Below are 21,922 nucleotides of genomic sequence, written 5' to 3' on the forward strand. Positions count from 1 at the left end.
CCTTGATGTATCAAAAGAATTTAAGAAAAGTTAGGCATTACTATAAGAACAAAGGATGTAATATATACAACATACAAAATGTGTTAATGGACTGTGTTATTTGTGAAGCTTCCTATGAAGAGCAGGCTATTAGTAGTTAAGTTTTTGGGCAGTCAAAAGTTGTACACGAATTTTTAACTGTGTGGGGATTGGTGCCCCTAACCCCTACGTTGTTCAAGGGTCAACTGTACCTCACACTTTTAATAAGTACTTTTAGAAAATGTTAAGAGAAAAAAAGTATTAAATAATCAGCTGTAGTCTTGGTATGTCAAGACACAGGGTGTGTTTCAAGTAATTCAAAGTTTTATCAAAATCTACTTATTAACCTTGAAAAGTGAGGATTTATGATTTATACTTGCAAATAAAGGTATGGACTAATTAAAAACCAAGAAGGAAATAAATTACTTGTGGAAAACCAAAGTCAATATATAAATACCCACAATAAAACTAGGTCAACGATCTGCCTTCTGAGATCATTTGCTATGAAGCAAGCAATTTAAAAATATTAATTTTCGGGGCGCCTGGGTGGCTCAGTCGGTTAAGTGGCCGACTTCGGCTCAGGTCATGATCTCGCGGTCTGTGAGTTCGAGCCCCGCGTCGGGCTCTGTGCTGACAGCTCAGAGCCTGGAGCCTGTTTCAGATTCTGTGTCTCCCTCTCGCTGACCCTCCCCTGTTCATGCTGTCTCTGTCTCAAAAATAAAATAAAAACGTTAAAAAAATAAAAAAAATAAAAAATAAATAAAAAAATAAAAATATTAATTTTCTTCAGAACATGGTTATTTTCTAAGCAAATGTCTATAGTTGGGAAAGCAACAAAAATAGTATGCACGTGGTTTATAAACTCTGAAATGTATGCATTTGAAAGTAAAAAGTAAACATTAAAGATGAACAGAATCAAGAGAAAATATTTAAAGAATCTTGGTAGCTGAAGCTATGGAGAGAGAAAAGCTCTCCATATTAAATTATTTGAGATCTACAATTTTAATATTTGCTTTAAAAGCCACTTGTGGGGGGAGGGGCTCCTGGGCGGCTTAGTCAGTTAAGTGTCTGACTCTTGGTTTCAAGTCAGGCCATGATCTCATGACTCATGAGTTCAAGCCCCGCATCAGGCTCTGTGCTGATAGCGCAAAGCCTACATGGGATTCCCTCTCTCTGCCTCTCCCCTGCTTGCTTGTTCTCTCCCTCTCTCAAAATAAATAAACAAACTTTTACACACATACACTCATGGGTTCCTTTCTGGCATTCAAGATGTTGAAGTGAGGATGTGGTGGGTCCTTCAGTGTGAAATTCTGGATTTCCCTAGGTCTTCTAGTAGGAGCCATGATCAACTGTGCTGACAACACAGGAACCAAAAAACTGTGTATCATCTCTGTGAAGGAGATCAAGCAACGACTGAACAGACTTTTCACTGCTGTTGTGGGTGACATGGTGATGGCCACAGTGAAGAAAGGCAAACCAGACTTCAGAAAGAAGGTACAACCAGCAGTGGTAATTTGTCAATGAAGGTCATACCAGAGAAAAGATAGTGTGTTTTTCTATTTTGAAGATAACAGAAGGGTCACAGTAAACAATAAAGGTGAAATGATAGGTTCTGCTATCACAGGAGGAGCTGCCAAAGAGTGTGCAGACTTGTGGCCCAGGATTTCATCCAATGCTGGCAGTACTGCATGTTTCTTTGGTGTATTGTTTAAAAAAAAAAAAAATTATTTGCCCCGTAACCCAAACCACTTATGAAGCCTATTTTTCCTTCTCATCTCTAGTTGTACTAATTAGGCTTACAATGTGGCAAGCACCATGCTAAGCACTTTATTTTTTATGCTAAGCACTTTATTTTTATTTTTCTAAATGTTTATTTAAAAAGAATTTTTTTAAGTTTGTTTATTTTTGAGAGGGTGAGACAGAGCACAAGTGGGGGAGGGGCAGAGAGAGAAGGAGACACAGAATATGAAGCAGGCTCCAGGCTCCGGTCAAGTGTTCAGCACAGAGCCCCACATGGGGCTTGAACCCACAAACTGTGAGATCATGACCTGAGACGAAGTCGGTCACTTAACCAACTGAGCCACCATACGCCCATATTTATTTTTGTGAGAGCGAGCGAGCGCGAGAGAGAGAGAGAGAGAGAGAGAGAGCGCGCGTGCACGCAAGTAGGGGAGGGGCAGAGGGAGAGGGAGACACAGAATGTGAAGCAGGCTCTAGGCTCTGAGCTGTTAGCACAGAGCCAGATGTGGAACTTGAACCTACCAAAGGTGAGATCATGACCGGAGCCGAAGTTGGATGCTTAACCGACTGAACCACACAGGTGTCCCACGTGCTAATAAGCACTTTAAATGCATAATTTAATTTAATCCTCATAACTAGATGCTACTATACCTGAATTTTAAAGACTGGGGGGGAAAATCTTAAAGACGTTAAACAACTTGTCCAAGGTTATGCAGCTAAACTGTAAAAATTAGGTTGAGATTTGAGCCCAGGTCTGATTTAAAATGTTTTTGTTTTTAAAAACTACAACTATATTGCAATGTATATCCTTTATCAATGGGTGATCCAGACCAGTTAACTAGTTTCCTTGGATATTAGTTTCTTTCTTTTCTTTTTAAAGATTTAATTAATTAAGCAGGCTTCATACCTAGTGTGGAGCCCAATATGGGGCTTGAACTCAGAACCCTGGGATCAAGACTTGAGATCAATAGTCAGATACCCAACCGAGCTACCTAGGCCTCCCTAAAAGATTTTACGTAGTCTCTACACCCAATGTGGGGTCCAAACTCACAACTCTAAGATCAAGAGTCGCACATTCCACTGACTGAGCCAGCCAAGTGTCCCACTGACTTAAAAAAACATCTTCTGAGACTGTGAGAACACAGATACTTTCATTTGGTGGCAAAGTAAACGGGTAAACCCTTTTTTAGCATACAACTGACACGCTCAAAGATTTACAATAGGGCTATTATATTTAATGTAAGCACAATCTAACACTAGGAAGTCTGGTTATATAACAAATAATAGTAGTTATCCTCTTTATTAAAACTAATGCTTATTGAGTGCTTATTATAAACTAAGCACTATTCTAAGCTCTTATGTACATTAACCAATGTAAATTCCCACAATCACCTTTTAGGGGCAGATAGGACTATTATTCCCATTTGACAGATGAAGATGTTAGTAATAATAAAATAGGACTTTATGAATATCATTTACAACAAGCAACTGTATACACAAAATCCATTTCTATATTCTAGTTGACACAGGTTAATATTGATACATGCATGACAGACTTTCATTCCCATGTCCATTTGCAGGATATTGTATTTTTGTATTACATTTATGCAGTAACACCTCATTTCAGACTCAACAATTCTTGGTAAAAATTGTCATGTCTTGTGAGAATAATTTTTTTACAGCTTTTGGTGATTAGGGGGTACATACATGTGTAGATGCTTTAAGTAGATGGTTTTTGTTGGGGGGTAGCTAAGTGCTACATTATTATTTTTAAACTAAAGTGAATGAGACAATACCCTTCAAGTGTAATTTGCTGATTCTTTTACAAGCTAAGACAATATTATTTCTTCGCCCTGAATGTCAGTGTCCTATCATTTAAAAACTCTTCACTGGTTCTAAAAGTTACAGGCAGGGGGCACCTGGCTGGCTCAGTCAGTAGAGGATGTGACTCTTGATTTTAGGATGGCGAGTTTGATCAAACCCCATGTCGGGTGTAAAGATTACTTAAAAAGAAAAAAGTGATAGGAACTCTCTTACTATAAGCCACCACCACTAAAATCTAAATTACTTATATTCTTGGGAAAAAACACAACAAAATATGTAGAAAGAAATAATCACATATTTCAACAGCTATTTGAGCACAAAGCAGAAGAATTACGGCAGTTCCCTCAGCCTCTTTGAGAACTGTCCTTTAACATTTGGCAGATCATTCTTTTAAAAAGTGAGGTAGGGGCACCTGGGTAGCTCAGTCGGTTAAGCATCAGACTTTGCCTTGGGTCATGATCTCATGGTTTGTGAGTTTGAGCCCCTCGTCAGGCTCTGTGCTGACAGCTCAGAGCCTGGAACCCGCTTCATATTCTGTGTCTCCCTCTCTCTGCCCCACCCCCGTTTGTGTGCTCTGTTTCTCAAAAATGAATAAACGTTTAAAAAAAAATTTTTTTTTTTAAATAAAAAAAAGAAGTGAGGTAAAATTCAGGGCGCCTGGGTGGTTCTGTCAGTTAAGCGTCTAACTCTTGATCTTGGTTCCAGTCAATCTCATGGTTCATGAATTTGAGCCTCGTGTTAGGCTCTGTGCCAACAGCACAGGGCCTGCTTGGGATTCTCTCTCTCCCTCTCTGCCCCTCACCCACTTGCTCTCAAAAATAAATACATACAAGTTTTTAAAAAGTAAGGTAAAAGTCACATAAATAAAATCAAGTACTTTAAAGTGAATAATTCACTATGTTGTGCAACTAACACCTCTAATTCAAAACATTGCCATAATTTCAGAGTAAAACTTCTTATCCATTAAGTAGTTTCTCCCATTTCCTCTTTCCCCCCATGTCTCTGGAAGCCCATCAATTTGCATTCTGTCTGTATGTATTTGTTTATTCTGGATATTTCACACAAATGTAATCACATAATGTGACCTTTTGTGTCTAAGGCTTCCTTCACTTAACACAGTATTTTGGAGGTTCATCTATGTTGTCACAGGTTATTCTTTTTATAAAATATTCCTTAACTTCATATATACTGTTCATAAATATAATATATAATAAACATTAAAAAAATAATCATATGTCCTTTGTAAATTATACCATAGTATACCATTATAGAGGTATACCATTCTAAAAGAGGTTGAGATACCACATAGCAACACTGATGCCAGGCCAACCTGACAACAGCTCTGTCTTTTCTTTACTTCATCACCATGGGTTTAGGACAAAAGAACTACTCTGAAGGCAAAGTACCATTTCAGTACTCACTGTAGTGGTAAATGAAAGCCTAAAAGCAGGCACTGTTACTTAAAGATTTACTCAAATAATCTGAATGCTAAATAAAACTAAAGATAATAAAGTTCATAAAAAATTTCAAATTTCTTTTATGAAATCAAGAAAAGTTACTCTTTGCTTAAGGTGACAGCACAAACCCAAACTTCACCATCTCTGGCCCAAAACATGATTAAGAAATATGTTACAACACATACCACCCAAGCAAAACTGTAACAGCTTCAACCAAAAACAGAGGAAAAGGTCAGTGAAAGAACTTTCCAAGAAATTGCAGGCCTTGGGCAACTCTCCATGTAGCTCCCAACTTGGTTCTCTAGACAGAAGATGGGGGTGGGGGTGGCAGTTGAGTGAGAAAACTCCAAAAAATTTTAGCAATAACTTTCCAACCCAGAGAGGTTGGAAAGATGTAACAAGTCATATTGAAGGTAATTCCAGAAGAAATTTTCCTAAATGTAAAAACCCCTTTTCCTTCTACCTCCCCGTCCATCTTAACAGAGAAAGGAAAAGAGTAGAATTCACCATCCTGAAGACTCTTGCAGAAAGGAGGAAGGAAAGAACAAGAAGAATCCTAATTATCCACATCTAATTATCTCTAAATAGACACTTGGCTATGTAGATAAAAAAGAAAAAAAAAAGATCTTTCAAAGGAGTAAGGGTAGGAAAAATGTATTACCAAGGATGGCTGTAAACTCTCAAGTGTCCCAAAGTGGCATCACATACCCAAATACTCTGTTGGTTCAGGGAAATGGAAGTAGTTTCTACAAGGAGAAGGTAAATAGGCTTGGAGCGGGGATGGGGGTAGGGGTGGGGAAGAGAGCAGATTCTGCATAGGCGAAAAAGCTCTAGGTGTCCACCCTGGGTTTGAACACTAAAGCCTGAAATGTGTCAATGGAATCTACCTCACACAATAGCACAGCACATTCAACCAAGATATAGTAGAGAGCACAGCCTATGTCTGGAATAAGGCTGGATACAGCAAATCCATATATCTTTCCAATAAACAATCCTCAAAGCAGAGCTCACAGGAGAAGAAAAAGAAACGGATTTTAAAAGGCACAGACAGATTCAAAGACAATTCTTGTTTGGATGTCTCAGCACAAAAACAATTTTGTAATCGAACTGACAACTAAGGAGAAGAAAAAACAAAAACAAACTAGACATGACATCTCTATATTTGGGTGGAATGTACCATGAAAAACAGATGAAAAATCTATTCTCAGAACTGAGTGATGTTGATGTGTTGATACAGGTTCACTGCTTGTAACTAATGTACCCCTCTGGTGAGGAATATTGACAGGGAGGGAGCGAACATGTGAGAGCAGAAGATCCAAAAACTACTCTAAAAAATTAATGTCTATTAAAAAAAAAAAATTTAAAAACCTGCTGTGGAAGCGCCTGGTTGGCTCAGTCAGTTCAGCGTCCGATCTCACACTATGTGGGTTTGAGTCCTGCATCAACTCTGTGCTGACAGTGTGGGGCCTGCTTGGGATTCTCTGTCTCCTTTTCTCTCTCTGCCCCTGCCTACTCTTTCTCTCAAAAATAAATACACTTAACGGGGCGCCTGGGTGGCGCAGTCGGTTAAGCGTCCGACTTCAGCCAGGTCACGATCTCGCGGTCCGTGAGTTCGAGCCCCGCGTCGGGCTCTGGGCTGATGGCTCAGAGCCTGGAGCCTGTTTCCGATTCTGTGTCTCCCTCTCTCTCTGCCCCTCGCCCGTTCATGCTCTGTCTCTCTCTGTCCCAAAAATAAATAAACGTTGAAAAAAAAATTTAAAAAAAAAAAAAAAATAAATACACTTAACAACAACAACAAAAAACCTGTTCTGAAAGAATCTCTCTGCTAACATTCTGAGTTGTAAGAGAGAACCTGATCAGCAAAAAGCCAATAAAATTAAGAACTCAAAGTTGAGATGAAAAGCAAGATTAGAGCTAATAAAGCACACTGAAACATAAAATAACATTATTACAGAATAAATGAATTATAAATAGCAAAGAAAAATACAACATAACTGAAAACCAAGGTACTGCCGAAGAGACAATCATAGGGATACAAGAGGAAAGAGAACAAGACTTAAGATAATTACGAAGATAAAAGATATGCAAGACAAAGGCAATCCAATGTAAGGAAACCTGGTTTCCCTAAAATAGAGAATCCTATTAATCAGAGGGGAGCCTGGATGGCTCAGTTAGTTAAGTGTCTGACTCATCATTTCAGCTCAGGTCACAATCTCAGGGTTCGAGAGTTTGAGTCCTGGTCAGGCTCTGTGCTGACAGCAAGGAGCCTGTTTCTCTTCCTGGCCTGCTCCCTCTTAAAAGAAATAAACTTTAAAAAAATTAAAAAAAAAAAAAATTAGACATAATGGAAGATTATTTCTCCCCTAACTGAAAGAAAAACCAAATCTCCAGGACAAAAGGACATAAAGATTTAAAAAAAAAAAAAAAATGCTGATATTAAACAATAGATTCCAAGACATAATTTGGTTAAGGTAATGATATGGAAGAATAAAGAAACAATTCTTTCAATAGCCTGTAAAAAAAACGTCAGGGCAAAAAAATTAGGCTGAATTTAGATTTACCAATACACAATGCTGGAAAATAGTGGAGCAAAACTAAAAATGGAGAGAGGAAAAACTGACCTAACAATGAATTTCTCATTAAAGTAATGGCGATTGGCAGAGATTCTCAAATGTGAGAAATTTTTAAAAACTTACACATCTTTTGATAAAAACTATTTGATGATAAAATGCAGTCAATCAGGAAATGAAAAGGCAAAGCCCCAGTAAAAAGACCTAGTGGTTGGCATTGAACCATTAAAATATAGAACATTAAACAATCATACAGAATATGGCTACAGAAGGTAAATGTAGTTATTTTTACACTTTTAAAATTTAAAACGCGTAACTGTGTAAATTGACCTGTTTTCTAAATGGAATCAGTATATATTAAGATAAGTTAATCAAGAAACAGGTGTAAATACATTAAAGAAATAAATGGAATGAACAAAAGAAATAACAAACCCAAGAAGGAAGGGGTAAGGGGAGGATGTATAAGTGATCATTTTCTCAGCTTTTATAGGTGAGAGGTTGGCAGATATTATCTAAAACTGTTAAAAGAGATAGATGAATAAGAATAGTATATAAAATAGAAAGGCAACAATTAATAGTCAAAAAGAAAAAAATTCACACATAAAAAGGACAAGAAAAGAATAAGAATTATGGTAAAGCACAGAAGAAAACAAAGGAAACACGAAATACACTCCTACTAGACAAATGCTAACGAAAAGAAAACTAGAGTTTCAATATTAATCAATGAACAAGGCTTATTAACTCTTGGCAGAAAGTGTTAAAACGGGGGGCCCTTTATAATGGGAAAGGGTTCATATTCACAATGACAAAACTATATTAAGTGTTTATGTCCAAAATTATTACTGCAACAAAACAGTAAAGCACAAACTATAGGAAACAGAAATACAATAGAAATAGAGGATTTTAATTCTTTCATCAATCCATGGATAAACAAAGTAGACAAAATATATGTAAGGAAAAATATAGAAAGATGATTAAACTGAACTAAGGAGTGAATGTTGTTTGCTGTAACTTTTTTTAAAATTTTTTATTTTTTTTTAACATTTTTTTGAGACAGAGAGAGACAGAGCATGAACAGGGGAGGGCCAGAGAGAAGGGGACACAGAATCTGAAACAGGCTCCAGGCTCTGAGCTGTCAGCACAGAGCCCGACGCGGGGCTCGAACTCACGGACCGTGAGATCATGACCTGAGCCGAAGTCGGCCGCTTAACCGACTGAGCCACCCAGGCACCCCGCTGTAACTTTTTAAAAAATATTGATTTATTTTGAGAGGGAGGGATAGAGAGAGAGGAGAACAGGGGGAGAGGCAGAGAAAAGAGAATTCCAAGCAGGCTCAATGCTGTCAGCACAGAGCTGGGCGCAGGGCTCAATCTCATGAACTGTAAGATCATGACCTGAGCCGAAATCAAGAGTTGTCCCCTTAACTGGCTGAGCCACCCAAGTGCCCCAATATCTTACTGAGAACACCTCTTTAACATGCCCATATAGATTATAAAAATGGTATATATCAGACTGCAAAGCAAAATTTAAATAGAATACCTTTATCAGATTACAATGCTATAAAAACTAGAGCTTATTTACAGAAATAAAAGCAACCTTCCTTCAATCACAATGAATTCAAAAATTCCCTCAAAACTACTCTTTGCTTAAAGACCATGTGAAGATTACATAGAAAATAAAAAGAAAATATTACATATATAGCCAAAATCTGTGTTAAAACCTCTACATAATTAAAGAGTGAATGAGAGTGGGGGGATGGGTGAAATAGGTGATAGGGATTAAGGAGTGTACCTGTCTTGATGAGCACTGGGTGATGTATAGAATTGTTAAATCACTCCATTGTACACCTGAAACTAATATTACACTGTATGTTAACTATACTGGAATTAGAATTAAAGAGAGTGAATGAAACAAGTACCCATCTCAAAAAGTTTGTAAAAGAACAATAAAATAACCCCCCACCCAAAAAATATAAAGAGATGAAATTAGAAATAAATAGGAAAATGGTAGATCTGGCAAATAAACCCAAGGAGCTGATTCTTTGGGGACAGGAAAAAATAATATGAAAAGTAAACCACTGCCTAAATAAGACATTTTTAAATGTCAAAACACTGACATTCTGGTGTGTTATAAATAATCAAAAAATTGGTGTATTTTTGTTATATGTACACGATTTCAAAAGATCAGCCATCAGGTGAAATAGCCTCAAGGGCACCTGGGTGGAGAGGACTGAAGTTAAAGGAAGCAGAAAGCAAAATGATGATGTACAGGGCATATTATTTTTATACACTAAAAACCTGAGGGGCACCTGGGTGGCTCACTTGGTTGGGATTTCGACATCAACTTAGGCCATAATCTCGTAGTTCATAAGTTCGAGCCTTGCACTGGGCTCTGCACTGACAGCTCAGAGCCTAGAGCCTGCTTCGGATTCTGTGTTTCCCTTTCTCTTTGCCCCTCCCCTGCTCTCTCTCTGCCTCAAACTAAATAAGTAACCATTTTGGGGGCGCCTAGGTGGCTCAGACAGTTAAGCTTCCCACTTCTGCTCAGGTCATGATCTCAGGGTTTGTGAGTTCAAGCCCCCCACCGTGCTCTGTGCTGACAGCTCACAGCCTGGAGCCTGCTTCTGATCTGTGTTTCCCTCTCTCTCTACCCCTCCCCTGCTCTCTCTTTCTCTCAACAATAATAAACATTAAAAAAATATGAAGTTAGGTAATGCTTAATACAATTTTATATTAAAATATATTAAGAATTTTGTGAATTCTGACCACATATAAATACTGAAACACTCGTTCATTTTGCTCTTATATGCTAACTACAATTGTTGGCTAGTGTGATCAATCAAAAGGAGAATTACAAAGAAACAAAATAATAAAGATGCTGCAAGTACTTAAACCCTGAGACAGCAAAATTCTATCACGTAAAAATCTGAATATCTAGCTGAATTGGTCAATTTTTCTAGGAAAATGGAAGTTGCCAAAATGAAGCTCAGGAGAGAGAAAAATTAGACTAATTAATCAACAGAAAAAATTGAGAAAATGCTACCCCATTTCTTGAAAGACACTGGGAAATAGGTGGCTGCTGCTCTTTGAGCTTCACAATGTCACCCAAGGACAAAAAGAAAGATGGCAGAAAGTTGGCCAAAAAAGACAAAGGACTCAATGAACGAATCGGGCCCAAAAAGAAGTGGCCCAAAGGCAAAATTTGGGACAAGCTCAATAGATAACCTGGTTTTGTTCGACAAAGCAACATATGACACTCTGTAAGGAAGTTCCCAACCATAAGGTTATAACTCCAGCTGTTGTCTCAGACTGAAGATTTGAGTTTTCTTGGCCAGGAAAGCCCTTTAGGAGCTGGTTAGTAAAGAACTTACTAACTGGTTTCAAAGCACAGAGCTCAAGTAATTTACACCAGAAGCACCAAGGGTGGAGATGTCTCAGCTGCTGGTGAACATGCATGAAGAGATCTCACCAAATGAACATTTTGGAAAATAAAAATTTATTAAATTAAAAAGAGAGAGAGATTGGAAAACAGGATCATCAAATGACAGTAGTAGTTTGATCCTATTAAAACTGTTTCAGATTTCAGAGAAAGAATAAAAGGTTCCAGATTGTTTTTATACCATTAGTGCATTCTTTATTCTAAATCTGAAAACAAGGATAAAAATAAAACTAGAAAAAAATTTTATCACCAAAAAAAATCCTAAACAGACCATCAGCAAACAGAATTTAATAGTTCATTAATATTCTCATATATATGAGAATCACCCCTGGAACACAAAGCTCGCTCAATATGAGATAATTTATTTGTATTATATATGATATTGAACAGACTGAAAGGAGAAAAACTATACATTTAGGTCAATAAACCCTGAAAAATTATCTGGTAAAGTTCAATTTCCATTCCTGCTTCTTCTTTTTTTATTTACTTTTTGTTTTTAAGTAGGCTTCATGCCCAGTGGGGAGCCCAATGTGAGGCCTGAACTAACAACCCAGAACTGAGAATAAGAGTCAGACGCTTAACCTACTGAGCCACCCAGGTGCCCCTCTTTACTTTTTTTTTTTCATCTAAGTTCCATGCCCAATGTGGGGCTTGAACTTATAACCCCAAGATCAATAGTCGCATGCTCTACAATAAAAGGCTAATCATCATGTTAATTAGTACATTTCACACCTAGAAGCACTTTTTTTCCTTTTTCCAAGAAGCATTTTCAATGCATGTATGAACATAGCATGCATGTAAAGTATTATTATATTCCCTATTTATTCTACAAGTATCAATTAAATTAGAAAAGAGAAAAAAGGCAAAATATCATTTATAGTTATGTTTCTAAGATTAGAAAACCCAAGAACATCATATGAAAAAAAATATTACAAATAAAGGAATGCAGTCAAGTGGCAGGTTGCAAAATTAATACCGAAAGTTAATAGCTTTTATATATACAACAACCGGAAAATAAAATGTGAAGGGGGGAGGAAAAAAAAAACCTCTAAAAGATTAAATATGTAGGTACAAACAAACAACCCAAACCAAAATTTAACATGCATACAACCTATTCAAATCTGAGCAGGTATGTAAAATTAACTTCAGCAAGCAGGATATCACATACTCTCGGCCAAGAAGAGTCAGCATTATAAAAGTGATATGCCCCAAACTAATTTATTAATTCAGTGAAGTACTACTTAAAAAACATGAGAACTTTGGAGAAACTGAACAAAGCTGTAGTAAAGTTCATTTGGAAAAACAAACATATAAGAAAAGCCAGAGAAATTCTTCTGTGCAAGACGATGTTTACAATGAGGGGCAGAAATAAAATGGGGGCAGAGAATAGCCTGGGTGCTCAGTCCCTTGAGTGTCTGATTTCAGCTCAGGTTATGATCTCACGGTTTGTGGGTTAAAGCCTATAAGGGATCACCGCTGTCAGCACAGTGCCTGCTTTGGATCCTCTGCACCCCCCTTTCCTGCTCATGTTCTCTCTCATAAACAGGTAAACATTAAAAAAAATTTTTTTTAAACATACTCTGAAGCTTTAATAGTTAAGAGTTTAATACTATACAAGAAAACAAAACAGTCAGACTGAGTAATAAAACACAACTGCCAAAATGGACCCACAAAAAAAGGAACTCTGGTTTAGGACAGTTTCTCAACCTCAGTACTACTGATAAAGGAAAATGTCTCCTGGAGGGCAAAACTGCCCCTGCATGAGAACCACTGGTTTATGAATAATGGTGGTATTTCAAACTGGGGGTTGGGATAACAGATTTCACTGTTAAATTGTTAAATCGTACTGGAATAAGTGGCAATTGGTCTGAAAAAGCATTTAGCTAAATCCACTTATGATTTTAAATGATTATTTATTTAAAATTATTTTTAATTGTGTTAAGTCATATATGTATATTTTGTCTTGGTAAAATTAAACATTACAGATCTCTATTATAATCATCCCTTTCTCTTACTCCTCAGAGATAAGTGCTTTAATTTTAAGTTGATATATAGCTTTCTCAAAGCTTTTGTTACGTATTAAAAAAAATATGTAATACACACTTGTGGAAAACATAATTTTTTAAAAGTTTATTTGAGAGAGCAAGCGTGAGTGGGGGAGGGACAGAGAGAATCCCAAGCAGGTTCTATACCTGCCAATGGGAGCCCGATGGGGCCTCAAACCCATGAACCGTGAGAACAGACCTGAGCTGAAATCGAGCTGGATGCTCAACCGACTGAGCCACCAGGTGCCCCAAAATATAATTTGATTGTGGGGAGGACGGCGGGAGGCTTCAGAGGAAAGCATGTGTGAACTTTTTTTTAAGTTTATTTATTTCAATGGGAGCCTGGGTGGCTCAGTCGGTTGAGCATCCGACTCCGGTTCAGGTCATGATCTTGCAGTTTGCTTAGGTTTCTGTGTTTCCCTCTCTTTGCCCCTGCCCTGCACATGCTCTATCTCTCAAAAATAAATGTTAAAAAAAAATTAAAGTTTATTTATTTTGATGGGGGGGAGGGGCAGAGAGCGAGAAAGAAAGAGAATCTCAAGCAGGCTCCACCCTGTCAGCGTGCAGCCCGACCTTGGGCTTGATCTCGACTTTGGGCTTGACTTCATGACCTAAGATAAAATCAAGAGTCTGACGCTTAACTGACTGAGCTACCTAGGTGCCCTATAATATATAACCTAAAATACAAGAGGATTTTATAAATAGAATAAACAAAACCCAGAAGTCATAAAAGATCAATGGATTAGAATTTACAAAAATTTTAAAACTCTGATACAGCAAAAATGATCATATAGTTAAAAAATAGATTAAAAAACTGGAAAAAATAATTTTTGTTACAGATAAGGGCTATTTTCTTATAAAAAAGAGTTGATATAAATTAAGAAAATGTTGAGTAACAATGGAACTGCAAATTAAGAAAAAAATAATTACAAGTGCCAGCAATCACTCAACTCACTTTAAGAAATGTAAATAACCACATGTGAAGTAACCAGTTGAGCTGAAGCTGACCCTAAAAAACGTAAATAAAAAATGAGACACCATTTTGTATTTATTATATTGTTAAGAAATGTGATGATATCCCAGAGTTAGTGAGGGTGTGAAGGAAATGATCAATCCAACAGTTTTTGGATGTTTTCAATGATCCAACTTTCTGATAAATGATTAGCACATGTTCTTTGACCTTGGAATTCTAGCCCTAACAATTTATCACATGAACATAGTACTCAACAAAAGCTTGATAGCAATATAATGAAGATTTAATGGGAAAACACTGCAAACAACCAAAATGTCTATCAAATGCATGCAGGTTAAATAAAATTTGGCATATCCATACAAAGGGAATACCGTGTAGTCAATGCAGAGAATAAGGTAGATTTGACTGTGACCTTCTCAAAGAGTTTCAAGATGCATTTTGTTAAGAAAAATCCGAATAATGTAAATAGCATAAACACCCCTGTGTTTATTTAAAAATTACAGAAGTAAAGTAACCCAGGGGCACCTGGGTCAGTTGAACATCTGACTCTTGATCTTGGCTCAGGTCATGATTTCACGGTTCATGGGATCAGGCCCCATGTTGGGCTCTGCACTGCTGGTGCGGACCCTGCTTAGGATTCCCCCTCTCCTTCTCCCTTTCTGCCCCTCCCTCCACATGCACATGCACTCTCTCTCTCTCAAAATAAATAAACTTTAAAAAAATCTTAAAAAAAAAGTTCGGGCGCCTGGGTGGCTCAGTTGGTTGGGCATCCTACTTTGGCTCAGGTCATGATCTGGCAGTTTGTGAGCCCACATCGGGCTCTGTGCGGACAGCTCGGAGCCTGGAGCCTGTTTCAGATTCTGTTGTCTCCCTCTCTCTCTCTCTCTCTCTGCTTCTCCTCCACTCACACTCTGTCTCTCTCCCTCTCTCAAAAATAAATAAACATTAAAAAAATTAAAAAAAAAAAAAGAAGAAGTAAAGTAACCTGGCTATTTAATTCTCACTAACCAACTCTGGAATCAATAGGTCCAGTCATATTTTTGGATGAACCCCTCTCTATCTGAGTTCTTGCTACTGAGGAACCAAAAAAGCTCCAACATCAAAGGGATACTAGTACTACATATATAAAAACAGGAATATATATGATGCATACGCATGCATTTTTTTTTCCTGGAAGAACCCACAACAAAGTGTTAGACTTTCACTTTTTGGTGCCTTTCTGCATTATTTGAATTTCCTAACTCTACACATTTTTGAAAAGCCCAGATTTCTGAATTCTTAAAATTTTAAATTTTTGCACATTATTTTAAAACAACTGTCAACAGTTGTCAACAGAACACGGCATAGGGAGATAAATACCTTATTTTTAAACTTTGTACCTTTATGTAAGTAAAAGCCAATTAATAATTGCTGTTATTTTAAAAAATAAACATTGTGAGAAGGGCAAAAGGGGGGGGGGGCGATACAAAAAGAAACATCAAGTCCAATTCTTCAAATAGTAAAATCTCAGAAAATTAGATATTCTATGACCCCTAGGATTTCTCACTAGAGAAGGAAAGAAATATTTAGCAAGTGAACATAAAGTTGATGACTAAATATAAAAGATTATAAAAACTGCAGAAATATTTCCTAAATGTTTATTTTTCACACCATGAAGTTACATAGTACTCACCCAGCTTGGAAAATCAGACCAAGTTGGAACTCGCTGACAGAGGTCCCGGAGAATACGTATGATAATCACACAGGACTGCAGACCATTAGCTCTAGCCTTAAGAGCAACACAAAAACCAGGTGAATTAATCTTAGAAATACTGAAAATATCCCTTGATGAAAAAAAGTTAAAATACCACTGTTCAATGGAAGCTCAGGTAAAAATAAAACAAAAATAATCACACTTAAAATTGGATTCAATGAGCTGCCATTTACAGCAGTATTTTATGCCAGGGTTAGTATTTAAGAGCTGGTATTTTAGGTCAAAGTAAACAGATTATACAAGAATAATATTTCTTGATCCCCTGTGAACCTTGACCTGTGTCATTTAAAACAGTAAACTTAAAAAAAATCTGCCTACATTAGAAATAAAAGAAAAAGTAAAGAGCTAAAAAGTTTGTCTAGGGACTGAAAGGTTAAGGAAATCTGTTTGGTTTCCCTTCTGTGCCTTTGCATGACTGCAAAGTCACTAAACCAAACAGTTTCTTCCTCACCTTTCACTCCCTACACTTATTAACTTAGAGAAAGAGGGGGAAAAATCTTAAAATTATACACAAAGCTTTAAACACATATTCCATTATTTAAAGCAAAAGTTAATCTGCAGCCTTATGGAATATAATATATATACACAAACATGTGATGTTCCTAAACAAGTAAACTTTAAATATAGCTACTAAAAATGAAAATAAAAAAACCCAAACTACAAAACACCCCCAAAACCTAAGGTTATTGTCAAATTAATAGTAACTGCAATATGCAGATCTTCATACCCAGCTTTCTATGTTAACATATTTTCTGAGATTTAATTTAAAATAGTATTGCTTGGGCAATCTTTTGAAATGTTTAAGCACAGTTAAACATGTTGTACTGAACTACTCTCTCATAAGGCTACAAGAAAAAAGTAAAATGATGTTCCGAACCTGGAACCACTTAGCGTGGCGTAGAGCAGCCAGAGCGTCAAGGCATTTTTGCCTGTCCAAGACGTCCGGTGGGTCTTTCACCATACCCGAGGTTACATCTAAAATGGATTGAATTGGCAAAATGCAGTGAGGAATGGGTGTTTGACCAGGTGAGCAAGACACTTCCTTATAGTAGCATCAGTGTCACATGAGCCATTTGAGAGTTTACCGGCACATTAATGTACCCAGAGAATTATTTTCAACAAATTTACATAATCCAATGTGAAGATCAAAAGGAGAATTTAAACTCTTATAATAAATAGTTTCTCCAAATATAAACCCTACCCACCAAAATAAAAAGGGAGGATTACTGGACACAGCGCACCAGCACAAAGACAAGACAAGAGGGAACACAAAAATCCACCTTAATAAATGAAGAGTGTATGATAAACTATGAAGTTTGTTCAGTATTCTAAATGGTCATGTCATTCTGGGGCTCATATAGCAAAGAACTAATAATAAAGATGGATTTATCAATATAGTAATAATCAGAGAAAAATGAAGAGTCAAAGATAAGCATTTCTAAGAGATCAATACTTTCTCTCCTGCAAGGAAAATTTTAGCTTCAAGGGAATATGAAATGCTCTTTTAAAAGGTTACCATGAAATATTCCAAAGAATAAATGTAGAGGAACAATGGGTAAAGTGGAAAAGGGCAATAGGAACCAGCATGATTAAACAGAATACGTACAGAAAGGAAGAGATGCAGTAAAGTAAGCAGAATGCTTTGATGATAAACAATATGTATGGTCTAAAATTGTAATAACTGATTTTAATTAGATTATTGTATTAAAACATAAATGAGCTATCTAAAAACTTGAGGAGAAAACTAGAGACAAGAAGGTAATTTTATATTCATGATAGCTGGAGGGCCAGCTATGTATCCATCTATACATATCTGTAAAGTGTGTATAAAAATAACAGCATATCTGCTAATCAAACTAGCCAAAATAGCAACTAAGTCAATCTAATTCATAGCTCTTGGGTAATTTTAATAGTATAAATATTTTCTAAATACAGTATAATCATATACCAGGAAAGTAGTCTCTGGAATTTAACAGTCTTCTGGCTAAGTGCATCAGATGTATGCAGTACTTAAGATATAATTTAGGGGCACGTGGGTGGCTCAGTTGGTTGAGCGTCTGACTTCGGCTCAGGTCATGATCTTGGGGTTCATGGGTTTGAGCCCCGCATTGGGCTCTGTGCCGACAGCTCAAAGCCTGAAGCCGGCTTTGGATTCTGTGTCTCCCTTGTCACTGCCCCTCCCCCGCTCACACTCTGTCTCTGTCTCTCTCTCAAAAAATAAACGATAAAAAAAAATTTTTTTTTAAGATATAATTTAATAAATCATTGAAGGTACCAAAGGAGTATGAGGGTCAAAAGAAATATATGATAAAAGAAGTTAAAGTTGGTTTTAAGAGTACAGGGCCACTTTAGGTAAGTTATTTAATTGTATATCTTGTATGAGCATTCAGTTATCTTAAAAGACACTTGTCCTGGGTTGCCTGGGTGGCTAAGTCGGTTAAGCATCCAACTCTCGATTTCAGCTCAGGTCATGATCTCATGGCTTGATTTGTGTCGGGCTCTGCACTGACAACACGCAGTCTGTTTGGGATTCTCTCTGCCCTTCCCCCACTCTCTCCCTCATAAATAAACATAAAAAAAAAAAAAGACACTTGCTCTTATTCTGAATAGGTAACACATAAAAAACCTTATTTTAGAAATGGTATAGAAGTCTCTCCAATGCATGGGCTTTCTGTTCTTAATTCTTGCTCTTCAAATAATCAGATGATACAGATTTTTTTAGAAGACATGTTAGAACGGCGATTTACAGATAATCCAAGAACACTACGCCACACTACGCCACATTCTGAGAATTAACACTAAAAGAGGAATCTGAGTGCTAAAAAGAAACTGTCAAGACAAAATATTAGTGTTAAAAAAAAAACAGTGAACGGGGTGGGGCGCCTGGGTGGCTCAGGTGGTTAAACGTCTTAGACTTTGGCTTAGATCATGATCTCGCACTTAGTGAGTTCGAGCCCTGTGTCGGGCTCTGTGCTGACAGCTGAGAGTCTGTAGCCTGCTTTGGATTCTGTGTCTCCTCTCTCTGCCCCTCCCCTACGTGCACTCAGTCTCTCTCTCAAAAATAAGCAAACATTAAAAAATGTTTTAATATTTTAAAAAAACAGTAAATAATCCTAAAACCTGTAAGACCTACTACTAACGTCAGAAACATACTGACCATTAGAAATGGGGCTATTCTGAGATAAGGAAAAGGGACACAGGAAAGCACAGCTAACTAAAGAAAAAGAAAGAAAAAAAGAAACAAGAAACCACTCCTCAAAGCAAGATTACAGAACTGCTGAAGGATCCTCTTTCCATGTTCCCTTATTTACATTATTTGTTAAAGCTAGAATGCAAATAGGTGACAATGTGCAATCTCTTTCTAAAAAGTTTCTGAATTTCTAAATGTTATTTTTACAATGTTATAATTTCCTCCAAAATGTAAGAAAATTTCTCTTTTAGCACACATTCATAACTTTGAAAATTTTAATGACAATTTCAAAGATGCCAAGACACCTATTGCAATTTAAAAACAAATTAAGAGCTGTAAGTAGGAAGTTTCTGTTAAATTTAGAGTGTGGATTTTTGCACCCATTTTATATTTCAAGTGGATTAACCCCTTAGGTATACTGTACTAAAAACAAAACAAAACAAAAATCATACTTGTTGCTTAATACCCAGTTAACAAAACTCAGTTAATTTAAAAAAAAAAAAAAAAAGGCAAATTCTTACCCTACATAAATGTATTTCATAAATTTTAAGGGGTTAATCACCAGTTAGAAGACATGCTGTGTCCACACTACTTTATGATTAAAAGTTAATGGGAATGTATTAATTTAAATTAACATGGTTATATAAAATATATAATCCACCCACAACCATTTAAAAACTAGTGTGAACACTGCTCAATTCTAAATAGACAAAGACAAAACAAACAAAACAGCCACACAAAGGACAATAAATGCCAGACTCTGCATCCAAAAATCCCTCCTTAATCAAATGGCAGGTGTGACACTGAGCTTTTGAAAACCTTGGTCAAAAATCCTTCCGATGTCTTGGCAGCAACCCCTGACAGGAATCAATCCCCTCTGCTAGAAGGCTTTGGACCGGGCCTGATAAGCTACAGGTGGAAAAAAACACACACAATACTTGTCTTGCTGCAGAAAAGACTCTGTAGCAAGGGTTAGAGCATTTCGAACATTTCAAGCTTCAAGTCAATTAACTGTTAACTTAATGTTTAACTGCCAAACACAGTACCATAAAATAGATCTGTCATGCGTTTAACAGTTATTTGGGCAATTTAATAATTTCTTTTAAGTAATTTAAAGATAATTTTTGGTATTAACCAGGACCGTTAAAGAGGCTACCACACTGCGCAAGTCTTGAGATTTATAATTGCTCTTCCGGCAAAGCCTTCCTTACCCTCTGGACTAACTCCCCAAAGCAAGCTATAGGCTTTACGTGATTTTAAGACACAGAGCATTGGGAGCTGCAGTGAGAGAGAATACATACCGTTATTCTGCAGCAAGAAAGAAGCAATCTTCATAATGAAGCTAAAGACATAGTTTACTGCAGTTATCTGCAGCAAGGAACACTCTATCAATGTTTCTACAGTTTTTGCACATCCAACTTTTCAGCTCAGTGTCTTGAAGTAAAATCTTCCAATTTTGGACTGATCATTTCTCTCACCAAAGTATTTATGAAATCCAGAACAGTAATTCTAACTCAAGTCTGGGTCAGACAAAAATATAATTTTGTTTCCTTTAGAAGGGATGGGTTATCAAAGACTACCACAAATGCGATATGAACTTTAGACTTTTGCAACATAATAAAATGACTTGATATTGCACAAATTTAACTACAGTTAAATATAATTAGATAAAATGTGCTCTGAAATAGTTAAATGGTTATATGAATATAATTTCATCCTAAATATAGCAACTTTTATTTATATCATATTAGAATTTTTCCCCCAAATCCTAAGGGTCATATGTTGCATATGAATTGACCAGATTGACTCAGGAACTGTTTTTCTAGCAATATCCACAGCTAGACCTTGAGTGGAAACTCATGTTCATAGAAAAGATCCTTTTCACAAAACCCATTTATTTTTAAGACGCAAAACTTTTACAACATACAAGCCCTGATATGGTATACATATGAAGTATATATATGAGACATGTCTCCCAATGACTACATTTTAAATAAAGTGTTCTCTTCCTGGGTTGTGGAAAGCCCAGTGCCTTAAAAAAATTGTTTTGCTGTAAAAAAAAAAAAAAAACAAATTTAAAGGGACTACAACTAAGAGCCTAATCATGCTATTTTAGACAAGTTAATTTTAATATTCAATATATAGTATTTTCTCTTCTCCTTTATCACAAAGAAATATTAGTGTAGACTAACTCCATACTCAACAAGTTAAGATGTACAAAAACAACATGAAAGGAAACAAAGTAAATTTTATCTGACCCATAAAACAACAGAACCAACATAAGGCAGACACTGACCATGCTTTTTGGCTTAAAAGCTTTCGAAGCTTTGAAAATGTTATAGAACAGTCCCTAAAGCAACATTGCTGGCACCAGCAGGATTTCATATTCTACAATTGTAAAGTAAGTTTAAAAACCCTGAATTGTACTAGAACTTACTAACTACACCTACACCATTTATTTTTCAATATATCTAGTATAATAATATTGGGATCAAACGCCCAAATCTATGTGCATTAGGATGCTCTGCATTTATTAAAACTCTCCAAACCAAAGAGCAACCTCAGAGAACTAGAAGTATTTACCTGAGGACAAGCCAAATCCATGATTACACTTATAACAATGCCTCTTAAAGTATAAGCATTACAAGTATTAAACCAATTTTATTTATGAAACTCTCTTGTCTTTTTTGTAAGACAAGGCAAGAACAAGAACTTCTTAATAGAAGTTAAATTTGTGGCCCCTTACTACCAACATTTCTTTAATTTTTTTCATGTGTCCACTATGTCAGCAAGAATAATTTTGAACTTTTTTTTTTCCAGAAATCTGAGGTTAGCAAGAAAAGAAAAAAATTAGAAAATCAACAATACCATGAATGTTTTATGTAAAAGTACATTACTAAAAACATTTACTTTC

General features: G+C 36.4%; 1 protein-coding gene and 2 pseudogenes across 3 annotated transcripts in view; 2 read left to right on the forward strand and 1 right to left on the reverse strand.

Moving 5' to 3' along the window:
- Positions 1 to 21,922, reverse strand: part of ZFR (zinc finger RNA binding protein) — an 85,050-nt gene that overhangs the window by 12,412 nt on the left and 50,716 nt on the right. For all 3 annotated transcript variants that reach the window (XM_086676558.1, XM_086676549.1, XM_086676569.1), the window contains 2 exons: positions 16,696 to 16,793; positions 15,738 to 15,833 (listed from right to left, as the gene is read on the reverse strand). In XM_086676558.1, the coding sequence (XP_086532684.1) occupies positions 15,738 to 15,833; positions 16,696 to 16,793 (194 nt within the window). The remainder of the gene's footprint in view (positions 1 to 15,737; positions 15,834 to 16,695; positions 16,794 to 21,922) is intronic.
- LOC112861064 (large ribosomal subunit protein uL14 pseudogene) lies at positions 1,288 to 1,773 on the forward strand (annotated as a pseudogene).
- Positions 10,707 to 11,066, forward strand: LOC112861273 (small ribosomal subunit protein eS25 pseudogene; annotated as a pseudogene).

Source organism: Puma concolor, chromosome A1, assembly GCF_028749965.1.
Source record: "Puma concolor isolate L17-30 chromosome A1, mPumCon1.1.hap2, whole genome shotgun sequence".
Taxonomy (NCBI): domain Eukaryota; kingdom Metazoa; phylum Chordata; class Mammalia; order Carnivora; family Felidae; genus Puma; species Puma concolor.